This window comes from Sminthopsis crassicaudata, chromosome 1 (assembly GCF_048593235.1).
Source record: "Sminthopsis crassicaudata isolate SCR6 chromosome 1, ASM4859323v1, whole genome shotgun sequence".
Taxonomy (NCBI): domain Eukaryota; kingdom Metazoa; phylum Chordata; class Mammalia; order Dasyuromorphia; family Dasyuridae; genus Sminthopsis; species Sminthopsis crassicaudata.
The window spans coordinates 471799470-471813108 of NC_133617.1; the positions used below are offsets into that span (position 1 = coordinate 471799470).

The 13639-nt window shown below is 32.6% G+C and overlaps 1 protein-coding gene across 1 annotated transcript in view; it reads left to right on the plus strand.

The window, feature by feature from the left end:
- OTOA (otoancorin) overlaps window positions 1–13639 on the plus strand; it is an 85125-nt gene that overhangs the window by 51963 nt on the left and 19523 nt on the right. The window contains exons 25-27 of the mRNA XM_074281042.1: window positions 5820–5962; window positions 9585–9721; window positions 11310–11407. Coding sequence (XP_074137143.1) covers window positions 5820–5962; window positions 9585–9721; window positions 11310–11407 — 378 coding nt within the window. The remainder of the gene's footprint in view (window positions 1–5819; window positions 5963–9584; window positions 9722–11309; window positions 11408–13639) is intronic.

Here is a 13639-nt window from a genome sequence, read left to right on the forward strand (position 1 = left end):
ATTCCTTTACTTCCTGCTTTTTAATGCAATTTTCTTTCTTCCTGCCACACCTCACAAGGACCTTCTACCTTCTTTTATTCTGCCCTTTTGCCCTATATATATGGCCTTATGCCAGAAGTTTTCTCTTAGTGATATCTGTTTTTCCATTTTAAAATACTCCCAAATATAAAGTTAGTTCCACTAATTTTGGAAACTGAGCAATACAACTATGGGCTAATAAAAATAAAAGATTTTCTCTTTTCACTGGCCATTTGAAACATGAGAATTAAAATTATTTAAAATACCATAATTAAGACAAGGTAGTGATGTGGGCAGTTGTGTGTGTGTGTGTGTGTGTGTGTGTGTGTGTGTGTGTGTGTGTGTACACATATGGGAATATGTATATATGGGTATATGATTCTTTCTATTATATTGCTTCTAAAATGTAACTTGTTTTTATATTTATTTGTTTTTGAGGCAATTGGGATTAAGTGATTAGTCCAGAGTAAGTGTTAAGTGTCTATGGTCAGATTTGAACTCAGATGATCACTATGACATCTAATTGCCCCTCTTGTTTTTATAATTAGAAATTCATTCTGAATGTTTTTCTTTTGTCTTTGTATCCTTAATACATGCATGCCAAATTCTGTTTTGAATTTTTAAATGGATACCTTTTGATTTTTAATATAACATTCACTTTCAAATACATCCCTTCCCTTTGTCCTTCCCTATATAGCAAGCTATCCCTTGCACAAAGAAAAAAAATGTTCAGAAAAACCAGCAACAGATGAATATATGCAATAAGATATTGTCCCCTATCCCTGCAATGAAAAGGAAATACATTTTTCAACTTGGATTAATTGATTTTAATTATTCAGGATTTAACTTTCTTTTTATTCTTAGGATTTACATTATAATCAGTCTCTCTCTCTCTCTCTTTATATATATATATATGTATATATGTATATATATGTATATGTATACGCTAATGTGAATGTGTAGATATAAACATGTGTGCACATGTATGGGTACTGTGTATATGGATTTGATGATTCCATTATATTAATTGTAAAATGTAACTTGTTTTATATTTATTTATATTTACATGTATGTGTGTATATATGTTATATATATGAGATTCTACCTCAGTTTATATACCTTACCATATTTTTCTGAATTATTCATAATCTTTGTTTCTTATGGTACATTTTCTCAGATTCTGATGCATTCACATATCACAATTTGTTTAGACATTCCATGAGCCCCTACTTTCCAGTTTTTGCTACCACAAAAAGTACCACAATGAATATTTTAGCTATTCATTATAAAGGCTTAGGACAAGAATCTCTGGGTCAAAAGATTTGTATATTTTAGCCATAAATTTAAGAAAAATTTAAAGCATAATTCCAAATTGTTTTTATAAAAATAGGTTAATTCTTGGCTCAACTGATGGCATATTTGTATTTATGTTCCATAGTACTTCACATTGATTAGTTTCATCTTTAACCTTTTCCATTTTACTGGATGTGAAGTAAATCTTCAATTCACTTTAATTTGCATTTCTTTTATTGTTGATTGGGAGAAATCTTTTATAAGATTATCAGTATTTGCATTTATCTTTTGAAAATTGTTTATATTCTTTGACGTTTTTCTATTAGGAAATGGCTTTTGGTCTTGTGTTAATTTTCTATACATTGTAAATATGAGATCTATCATATATATTTGATGTGGAGATTTCCCCCCAATCATCAATTTCCTTTATCTTAGTTTCATTAATTTTGTTTAAGAAAAAGCTTTTCAATTTCATCTAATTAGGATATCTAATTTATCTCTTCCCCCTTCACTTTCTACATTGTGTCACATTTATCATTATGTGCTATATTTACTCTATTAAATGATAAATACCTTGAGAACAAGTATTACATTATTTTCTCCTTTGTATCCCAAATGGTTTGTACAAAGTAGTTGCTTGACATATATTTGTTTAAACGAATTTAATTGAAGCTACATTTTATTGCTTTAAGTCTCATTACTTCCTTTTGACTCAAAGTCATAATATTTAGACACCCATTCTTTTTCTATTTCCTTTCACTGCTTTAGCTCCTTCTGTCAGCCATTGTTTTTTCTTTCATATCTCCCTAGCCACACTGGCCACCAATTTATTTGACATTTATTTCAGTTTCTTGTCAGTCAATTTCTTGTCTCCTGAAAATTAGCACTTAGAAGGATTACATTTGAACTTAACATATACAAGATCCTTCTGTCCAGGAAAAAAGATTTTTCACAACTTGCATACAACTAGGGAAGACCCAAACATCCCAATATAGTAAGGAAAAAATAAAATAATAATGGTGTCAGATAGGTGGTACAGTGGATAGAGAAACAGACCAGGAGTCCAGAAGAGCTGAGTTCAAATTCAGTCTCAGACACTTACTAGCTGCATGATCCTGGGCAATCACTTAATCCTGTTTGCCTCAGTTTCCTCATCTGAAAATGAGCTAGAAAAGGAAATGATAAACTACTCCTGTATCTTTGCCAAAAAAACTCCAGCTAGTGTCAGGAAGAGTCAGACATGACTAAAATCATCAAACAAAAGCAAGAAAACCTTTAAGGATAAGCAACTAATGGTAAATTCTTCAAAATTTACATAGGTTTCATATTTATTCTCTCATCAGACTTTTAAAACAACCCTGTAGCTTAGGTGCTATTATTATACCATTTTGCAGAGGAGTGGGCAAATATCTGAGGCAAAATTCAAACCCAGTCTAGCACCCATTATGCCAGTCTGAAATTAGAACAAACAGAGTAATTGAGATGTTATGATTCCTCATGCAAAAGTGTCTATAAATTGTGTCAGTTGAAGATGGAGAGAGAAGATAAAGGGATATCAAAGTATACCAACACCTGTTCAGTGGAATTTATGTGACATAGATCAAGGCTTCTTAAACTTTTTCCAGTTACAATCCTTTTTCTCTGGAGAAATTCTTACATGGCCCCAGGTATAATAGGTATATAAAATAGTTATGCAAATCAAGCATTTACTGATAATAAATCATAATTTTGCAACCCCCACGTTTAGTGATGAGATTCCGTATGAGTTCATGAACCACAATTTAAGAAGTGGGAATATAGACTCGTAATCTAACCTCCTTATGTTATAGATGAAAAAAAAAAACAAAAAAACAAGGCCCTGAAGAATAAAACGATTTATCCAACACAGCAACAGAACTAAGACTAAAATTTGAGTCTCCCAATATTTCCTCTGATGTTTTCTATTCCTTTCTAGTTTTAGGAAACGTTTAATGAACTTTGGAAGGTAGTAGGAGTTAGTCACTTTTGATAGTAATGTGTACTCTATGATTAATTTGGTTGCTTTGTTGTGCTTTTTTAAGCTCTGCCAAAGCATTGGCTCAGTCTCCTAATGAGATAGTCAGCTTTATTCTATTCCACGGTCTCAGCCTGTATTTTTCAGATGCACACTGTTGGGTATAAGAGAAGATGTGTAACAGAATGAGGAAATGATGTAAATGATCTCTGCTGCTTAATACTTGAGTTAGCAAGGTGTGCTATCTAGAGCAGTGTAGTCAAACTGAAATAGAAATGGGGCCACTAAGCCATTTATTTATACATAAAAATTTCTGTTGGTTGCTTATTGACTTAGAAAACCAGGTATTAACATTATCTATGTTCTATTATATTTTTATTTATTTCATTAAATATTTACTAGGAGTACTAGGAAATATTGCAGCCCCAACACCTGTGACCTAGAACACTACTCTGAGCACTAGGAATTAATTCCACACTAGGAATTTTTATGCCCAGAAGCAGTGGGATAAGACATACATTCAACCAGCAAGGCCAGCAAAGGAAAATGGGGGAGTAGTCTGCCATCGGACAGCTTCCTTTCTTAACTATTCATTCTGAATTCTAGTGCCAGCACTACCATCATCTGCCATTTTGACCTTGGGCAAATTTTCAACTTCTGTTTCTTTGTCTATAAAATGAAGGGATTGTTCAGAGAGATTTTGTTCCTTGCAAGAGTAAATTCTGTGGTTATGTGACATTACTTAAATGCATGCTGTTATAGGAACTGTCAGCTTTCCTGAAAGTGTATTAATGGATACTTCAGCCAAAGAACCATTACAAGAAAGAAGTGGTAAAAAAAAAAAAGAAAGAAAGAAAAAAAAGAGTGCAGTTATGAACAGAGTGATGGAAATCTTATAATTATTCACTTCTTGGCCCTCAGTATTGCTTTGAAGGTGATAGCATTAATTGCCTTGGAATCATTAGGAAAAGGCTGAGAAGTCACACAAGGGAATACATTCTGATTTATCTCTCATGCTGGGCTTCATTCTTATAGACATTAGCGTCAAGAACAATTTAATACTGCCTAGCAAGAAAATATTTTAACTTTGAAATGTATTGTTTGTATTCACTTTTAATTACAGGTATGCCTGGTATTCTGGGAACCTGAATTATTAACAAGGAAATAATGGAGCTACACTATCAAGTCCTGTCTTAGGAGGTTAGGAATAGGAAGGGGAAGAATCTTTGTCAACCCTTCTTGAATTCCATTCTAGGACAGACAGGGACATTGACGCCAAAATTATGCAGTTTTTGTAAAAAGCAAATTGGATTCTGGGTAATTCATGTATGAAATGGTTAGGTGTCAATTCATGATTTTTAATTAACTAATTAGTGTTTTGATAGTACTTTTCTTAGTTGCAATAAAAAGACCAAGGGAGGGGTATTTCTATTTATTATTTATAGAAAATAGAAGGAATGCTTGATTTGCATTTTAACTCTGATCATGTAGTCCATAAGAAAACATAATAGCAAATATGCTCAAAAATACAAGAAGAAGCTACAATGACTATAAATTTCTATTTTTTAAATTCAATTTTGTTTTATTTTCAGCTCTAAATTCTCTTCCTTTTCCCTTCCTATTGAGAAGATTAAGAAGAAAAGACAATAAAACCCACTACAAACATATATGATCATATAAAACAATTTGCCACATTAGCCAAAAAAAAAGAAAAAAAGAAGATAATATGCTTCAGTCTGTACTCTGAGTCCATCATCTCTCTCTGGAAGCGAATACCATGCTTTATTTTGAGCCTTTTGGATTTGTGGTTGGTCATTGTCTTGATCAGAATTATTAAGTCTTTTGAAGTTAATTATTTCTATAATATGCTTTTACTGTATACATTATGCCCCTGGTTCCACTTACTTTGCTTTCTATAAATTCATACAAGTTTTCTCAAGTTTTTCTGAAGCTATCCCTTTCATCATTTCTTATAGAACATTAAAATTTCATCACACTTATATAACATCACCTGTTCAGCCAGTCCCAGAAGGAAAAATCTATAACAGCTTTTTTGTGGGTGGTAGCAAGAATTGGAAAGTGTTGAAGTTGCTAATCCTGGCACTCTCTCTTTAGCTGTGATCATAGATAAATTGAGTAACCTTTATGAACCTTGGTTTCCTCATGTATAAAATAAGATTGAAGTGGATAATCTTTGAGGTTCCTTCCTCATCTAAGTCTTTTACTTTAGTTGGTGCAGTGAATAGAGCACCAGTGTTCAAATCTGACCTCTGACACTTAATACTTATTAACTGTATGACTCTGGGCAAGTCACTTAATCCTAATTGCCAATAAAATAAAATTACATGTATTTAGTAGCTTTCATGTTGACTCAAAATATAATAAACTTGTTTTCTCTTTTAAAAATAATCTGAATAGTGTTCCTGGAACAAGTTCATTTTTCTGTCATTCTCCACTCATGCCTTAATGTTTATTTTACTTTTTCTCTAATTTTTTGTTGTTGTTGTTGTTACAGGCTAGTGCTATTCTTCGAGGATTTCTAGAAGACTCAGGCCATCAAATACAGGAATTAAAGAGTTTTGATTTAGTAGGACTTGGTACAAACTTGTGTGCCATCAACATTAATGAAGTTCCTTTGATAAGTATCTCAGAATTTAGGTAAGAAATGATATAAATGATAATATCCTCAAGTGAATCAAGTCTTCCAGATGTCATTGAATATAAAATTCTGTCTCTGAGGTTTATAAAAATTATCGCCAATATTTAAATGAATGAATGAATGGAAATGCATTTTTTAAAAAGTACTTATATTTTCCAGGTACCATTTTAAGCTGTGCAGAAAGAGATATTAAAATAGAAATAGTTCCTGCCACCAAAGAGCTTGCATTCTAATAGGGAAAGATAGCATATAAAAAAAGAGTTTTGGGAACAGTTTTGTTCTGGGAAGGAGAAAGAAGAGAAAGAAGGATATAAATCAGTGCCAGGCAGGCAGTGAGATAGCCTGTATGTATAGTTTATTTAGTAGACTAAATGAATTAGTTTGTATACACACAGTGTCATTAATCAACTGGTTAGGCCCTAAAGAGCTCCAAAAATAGCTGGGTTAATTTTCACAAGGAGTGAGTTCTAGACTCTAGAAAGTATGATAATGAGAGTGCTGGTCCAGATGGGAAAGAGCAGGCAGATGGGTGAAATAATGGCCTAGCCAACCAGCTCAATGGAATATGAATCTGAGATCTACTTAATATTTTTCCTCTGCTGCAAAATACTTACTGATATGTAAATTATATGCTTTTTCTAAATTTTTAAAATTGTATTAAAAACTTAACATTGAACCTCACTACAAACAACTAAACTTAGTGCTTTTTCATTTGGATTAATTTCAGTGCACAAAGAATCATAACTATTTCAGGTACTTCCTTGAAGGCCCCATCATTTTTTGGTTAGTTCTTGAAGTTTGATTATAAAGTAGTAAAACTGATTTTTAAAAATATTACACGAGACTTACATAAACTGATGCTAAGTGAAGTGAGTAGAACCGAGAGAACACTGTACACAGCAAAGGCAAGATTATGTGATAGTCAATTCTGATGGACATTGCTCTTTTCAACAGTAAGGTGATTTTAGACCAGTTCCAATAGACTTGTGATGGAAAGAGCCATCTGCACCCAGAGAGAGGACTGTGGGAACTGAATGTGGGTCTCAACATAATATTTTCACCCTTATTGTTGTTGTTTGCTTTTTTTTTTCTTTCTTTTTTTTTCCTTTTTGATCTGATTTTTTTTTTTTTGTGCAGCATGATAATTGTAAAAATATGTATAGAAGAATTGCACATGTTTAACATACATTGGATTACTTGCTATCTAGGGAAGATGGTTGGGGGAAAGGAAGGAAAAAAATTGGAATACAAGATTTTGCAAGGGTGAATGTTGAAAGCTACCTTTGCACATATTTTGAAAATAAAAACCTATTATTTAAAAAAGATTCCACAAAAAAGTTCCACAACTTAAGAATTGAGTTGAATATTATGCTCTTCATAATATCACTTTGGAATACCACATACTTATTCTAATATTTTGAAGAACAACATTCATTTAAATATGCCAATGAGAGATTTGTCATAGTAACACAACAATATAATCATATAGTAATTGTTCTTATATAACACCTTTTGTTTTAATTGACTTTTAGTTTTATTAATTTTTTTGTTTTTATACTAGTCATTTCCTAAAATATTCCTCCCCTTACTCTGTACTTGAACCCTTCTATTTAATAAGAAAAAGTTCAACAAAATTACTCACAAAGCAACCGAGTCTAACAACATATGATGCTTTCCATATCCATAGTTCTTCACCTCTCTAAAGAGAAGAGGGAATTATATTTCATTACTTATTCTCAAGATTCTGTGCCATTTTTTCAATAAATAGGTAGCACATTGTGACAAGTGGGCTATGGACATTATTTTTATGAACTGGTTTTATTACTTCTTGGTTCAGCTTTCTTCTGTTGTTTCTTGTCACCAAATAAGTAAAACTCAAACTCTTTGGCCAGGCATTTGCGATCCTTCCCAATTTGTTTTTATCTAAACTATCTTTCTAGCCTTATTGTATATTGTTGGCCTCCAAATAAGCTATGTCCTAGCCATATCAGAACTCTCTCTATCCCTCAAATAAATGTACTTTCTTACCTTCCCCCTTTTAATTGAATATTACTCAAATACCATTTCTCCTATTAAGCTTTCTCTGATTTCTCTCTTCTCTCTTTCTCTCCCAGTCATTAAAAATCTTTTCCTCCTCAGATCTCATCTGTGTATTTTTAATGCACTTAAGGTGAAATTTTGTCTTTATGTTTGTAATCTGTTATTTGTATCTTACCTTCCTCCCAGTCAGTAAGATTCATGAAGATGGGAAGCATGTTTTATCTAAATTTTCTATTTCTCCTGGAGCCTAACACAGCTCTTTTGTTGTTATTGAGTCATTTCAGTCACTTCCAATTTTTTGTGACCCCATTTGGGTTGGGTTTTTGGTTTTGTTTTGTTTTTTTTTTTTTGACAAACATATTGAAAGGAGTTTGCCATTTTCTTCTCCAACTCATTTTACAGATGAGGAAATTGAGGCAACTAGTGTTAAGTGATTTGCCCAGAGTCACACAGTTAACTAGTATATAAAATGTACTGATTCTAGGCAAGGTGCTCTACACAGTGTGTTATGCAGTTGTCCATAGCACAGTTCTTATATACAGTAAGTGCCTAATTTATATTTCTTGAATGAATGAAGAAAATAATCTATTCCCCCAATACTTTGGATTCTTAATCTGTATTTCTTTGAGAATTATATATTTATAATTCCATGAAATTCATGAGTATAATAAATTCTCAAGAAGTAGACTATAGAGACCTTGAAACCAGGGAGTCCTTAGTTTAAGTCTTGCCTCTGATATATACTGTCTTTGGGATCCTGGATGAGTCACTTAAGCCCATGATGACCTCTGCTCTCTAAGACTATAAATTGTAGAGGAACTTCCTACCTGTCTTGGTAGAGGGAGTTTCCTTACCTGGGAAGTTCCTTCTGATGAAATCCAAGGGCCATTCCCTATCCCTAGTGAGATTCTTTTTTTTTTTTTTTTTCACTTTATAGCATTTTATTAAATAGTAGTTTATTAGGATTAAATACTATTAAATCATTGTTAATTGAAATTAAATATTAATTAAATCACATAATTATTTAATTGAAATAAATTTAAATATTATACTATTAGATACTATTATTATTAAATATTATTTTTCCAATTACTTGTAAAGATAGTTTTCAACATCCCCTAATGGAATTTGTTCTTTTTTCAGGGATGTGGTGAGGTAATTGGGGTTAAGTTACAGCTGGAAAGTGCTAAATGTCTGAGTTGGATTTGAACTCAGATCCTCCTGACTTCAGGGCCAGCATCTAGCTGTCCCTCCTAGTGAAATTCTTAATATATGTAGCTATATACTCTTCTATCTGGAGTTATATTTTGTTTTTTTGTTTTTTGTCAAGAAATTTGTGAAAGTCTTATTAGTTCCAGACACATAACCTCTGGAATTGTCTTCTTCCAATTGATAAAGAAAATTCAAAATCAAAGACATAAAATCATCACCTTGCTATTTCTGACTTCTTGATCAACTTCCATCTCTCAGGCTGAGTCAAGGAATGGGGTTTGGCTAAATCCATCTTGAGAAGTGAGATCACATTTGAAGTATTTTTGTTCAGGGTACAGCACAGTAACTTTAACTTCTTCCTTTTCCTAGCACTGTTGCTGCTAGAATTGGTACTCTGCTCTGCAGTACTCCCATCCTGGGAGCATTCAAGAGGAAGGCAGAGGCTGTGTTTGGGGATCCTACAGAATGGAGCAGTTCAGTGATATGGGAGCTGGGCACAATTGCAGGTAATAGATGTTCTGATCCAAGCTTTGCCTTGCCATTTCTCCATTCCATCCCATCCCAACATCATAATTGGATATAAAAATAAAAATAGAATCTTATTGTAGAACAGTTTGCTAGCACACACATAGCCTTCAGCTATACTTTTTCTCTAAAGCATGTATTAATTAGACCAAGAAAATCCACTGTATTTCAGATCCAAATTGTAGCTAAATGAATGAAATTAACTCCTGTGCCCATAAACATTAGCTAGGTAGTACAGTGAATCTTCCAGCTTGGAGTTCAGGAGACCTGAGTTCAAATCTGGCTTCAGACACAGATTAGTTGTGTGACCCTGGATACTTCGTAACTTCAAAATACCTCCTCTGCTTTGGAAAAGGGAATTGATATCTCAAGAGTTTCTTATAGTTGTGAAATCACAGATCAAATCCTATAAATGTGTATGTATGTACATATATATATACATATACATATATATCACATGTATGTATATATTTTATATATACACAAATATTTGTACATTTATTCTAATGTATTTTTATTCTCTAATTCTAATATTGATTATTGTTCAGTTCTTTTTTGTGTCTGACTCTTTGCAACCCCATTTTGAGGCTTTCTTTCTTTTCTTTTATTTTGTTTTTAATGAAACAATTGGGATTAAATGCCTTGCCCAGGGATATACAGCTAGGAAGTATTAAGTGTCTGAAGCCAGATTTGAACTCTGGTTCTCCTGACTCCAAGGCTGGTGTTCTATCCACCACACCATCTAGCAGTCCCAATTTGGGGATTTTCTCTGCAAAGACACTGGAGTAGTTTGCCATTTCCTTCTCTAGCTTTTTTTAGAGATGAAGAAAATGAGGCAAGCAGAGTTAAATGATTTTCTCAGAATCATATAGCTATTAAGTGTTTGAGACTGGATTTGAACTCAGAAGGATGAGTATTCTTGACTCCAGACCTGGTACTGTATCCAATAACTGTATCCAATAACCTAGTTACCATTTTATTATTAACTATAATATATATTAGAACAATATTAACAATAGCTAACATTTATATGGTATCTACTGTTCTAAGCAATGTTCTAAGTGCTTTACAAATATTATTGTATTTGATTTTTACAACATGAGAGGTTGGTGCTATAATTGTTCCCATTTTACAAAGGAGGAAACTGAAGCAACCAAAGGTTAAGTAATTTGTCCAGAATCACACAGCTAATCACTATCTGAGGCTGAATTTGAATTGAATTTGAACACACACGTGTGTGTGTATATAAATATTTTGTGATTTAATGCAGAAAACCACATTATTTTAATCATTAGTATATTAATAAGCATGTGGCTTCTTGCATGTGACATAGGCAGTACATAAGTGAAATGATTGAGGCTTACAATGTGTTCTTTCTTTTTGATGAATTGTTGCAAAGAATTGTTTTCTAGTGTAATGTTTTCCTAGTATAATATCTAAGAATCTTTTAAGGAATGATTATTGTGTGGGAAAATTGGATCTCTAGGTTGCACTGTACTTTGGAAAAAAAAACAAAAAACTAGGTGTTCATGAGGGAACAAGCCATCTACATTTTTTTTTCTTCCCTAGCTGGATTAACAAAGGAAGAATTAAGGATGCTTAATAAGGACTTAATGCCTTATTTCCAGCCATCAGCCATAAAATGCATTCCTGAGAAGATTTTCAAAGTAAGTACTAAAGGACGAATATGTGCTAAAGCCATTTTTCTTCATACAAGAGAGTGATGAGTAATAGGATCCTAAGTTGTAAGGAATCTACATTATTGTGTGAATTCTTCTAATAGAGTCCCGTGATATCATCCTCATCATCTTGAGTTATGAATTTGTTTTTAAAGCAACTGTCCTGTTTCTTGTGTGTGTGTGTGTGTGTGTGTGTTTGTGTAAGAGAGAGACAGACAGAGAGAAACAGAGAGAGAAATAAACTGTTAGTATAGGAATGCAATTATGGATAAATAAAAGCAGTGGTTAATAAAGCTGATCATTGGATTGAGGATCTAGAGCTGGAAGAGACCTTAGAGATCATCTGATCCAATTCTTTTATTTTAAAGATGAGGAAAAAGAAAGAAAAGTTAAATTACTTGTCCATACTCAAATAGGTAGTAAATGGCAAAGTCACAATTCAAGTTTAGTTCAAAAGCACAATTTCATCATTTGATAGTCATCATTGTCCACTATCACATACAGTCTCATTGCCCTCCAAAAAGATTGTCTACCAGTTCTGCACAGCTCCCTTGAACAAATTCTCATTATGTTATATTACTAGGCATTGTCATTTTCACTCTTAACCATTAGTCTTTAAAAAGTAGAAGGGCGAGTCAACAAAAGCAAGAAACACTTTCTGGAATCACCTATATGCAAAACATATTGTACAAGATTTTGAGATAGATACAAAGAAAAAAAAAACCATCTTGGTATTGTCCCTCAAAGAGTTTATAATCTGTTGGGAGTAGGGAGAGAAGAAAATTACAAAAATAACTCTAGTATAGAATTCAATATGTTCAGTACAATAGAATGGTACAAAATGTTATAAGAAAAATTATATTTTGATCCTTTGACGACATATGTTCTCATCATTAAGGGTTCTCCCTCCTCTGATATGGATCATAAACTCTCCATACCTCTTTTGGTCTATATCCTATCTTAGATCTCCCATGAAGAATCTCCTTCAAATGCTAAAAACTTTCCTCTAGGTCTTTTTAATATCTTGCAGTCACCACAGCAATACTCAGATCACTTCCTTATCTCCCAGGTCTCAATTCACCACATTTTCTGGGCAAAGGTGTGTCTATAATATCTTCTACCACTTTTTATACCCAAACCATCATTGGGAATATGCTGCAGGCTATCAACACCCAACATGTATCTTTCTGTTGCTTTTTGGGTCAATTCTGATTCTTAATCTTCTAAGATCATAGTGTCCCATAATTTGTAGCTATAACATATTTGAGGGAATGTCAGTGTTAAAAATATGATTTTTTTTATATCAGGGCACAATTTGATAGCCTTAAAAGCATCATACAGTTCCCCAAATGTAATTCAGCTTATTTTTTTCTTCCACTTCAGTTCTGGGCCCAATTCTTGTTTATCTCTAGTGCCTATACAAGACATAGGTATTAATGACCTATCCTGCCCAATTGGATGTCATAATCTGAACAATATCTGTGCATAATCAACTCTTTTTTTGTGCTTCACATATTTTCTATGTGAATGTCTGAGCCAGCTTCTTTCAAATAGTCATGGATTTCATTCAGATGATTTTATGATACTTTAGGACTCTGCAACTAGCTCAATGTCTGAAAAAAAATCAACCTAGAATCTGGAGAATCTTATCATTTGTAGTAAATCCTTTCTCCACTCAAATGTAAAGGATGTTCTCCTTAATACTTGTGGTGAACTCCCTATTTTATGTCCTGTTTGATATGATAATCAGAAGATTATTGAGCAATGTTATCATTATCAATGCATCTGGCAATATTTGCATAGGAGATACTTTGTTGGACTACAACTTTTAAGATTACATTTTGTTATGCCAAGTCAAAGCTTGGCAACAAATAGTAGGATGTTATATTCCACTACTCTTGTCATCATTTGTGGAACCATGAAAATGGAATCTGCTATAAAGAAAAGCCTCTTTTTCTTGTTTCTTTCTTATATTTCATCAAATCAAATATACATCTTGATATATATATATAGAGATAGATAGATCAATCTCTCAAAGAATTTATACAAATAAAAAAATACTACTATGAGTCATTAGTTATGATGTATTTTTTAATTAAAGCTTTTTATTTTCAAAATATATATAGATAATTTTCAACATTTACCCTTATAAAATCTTGTATTCTAATTTTTTTTCCTCTAATAAATATTTCTTGAGTTTAACTCCTTGATCAAAAGCTG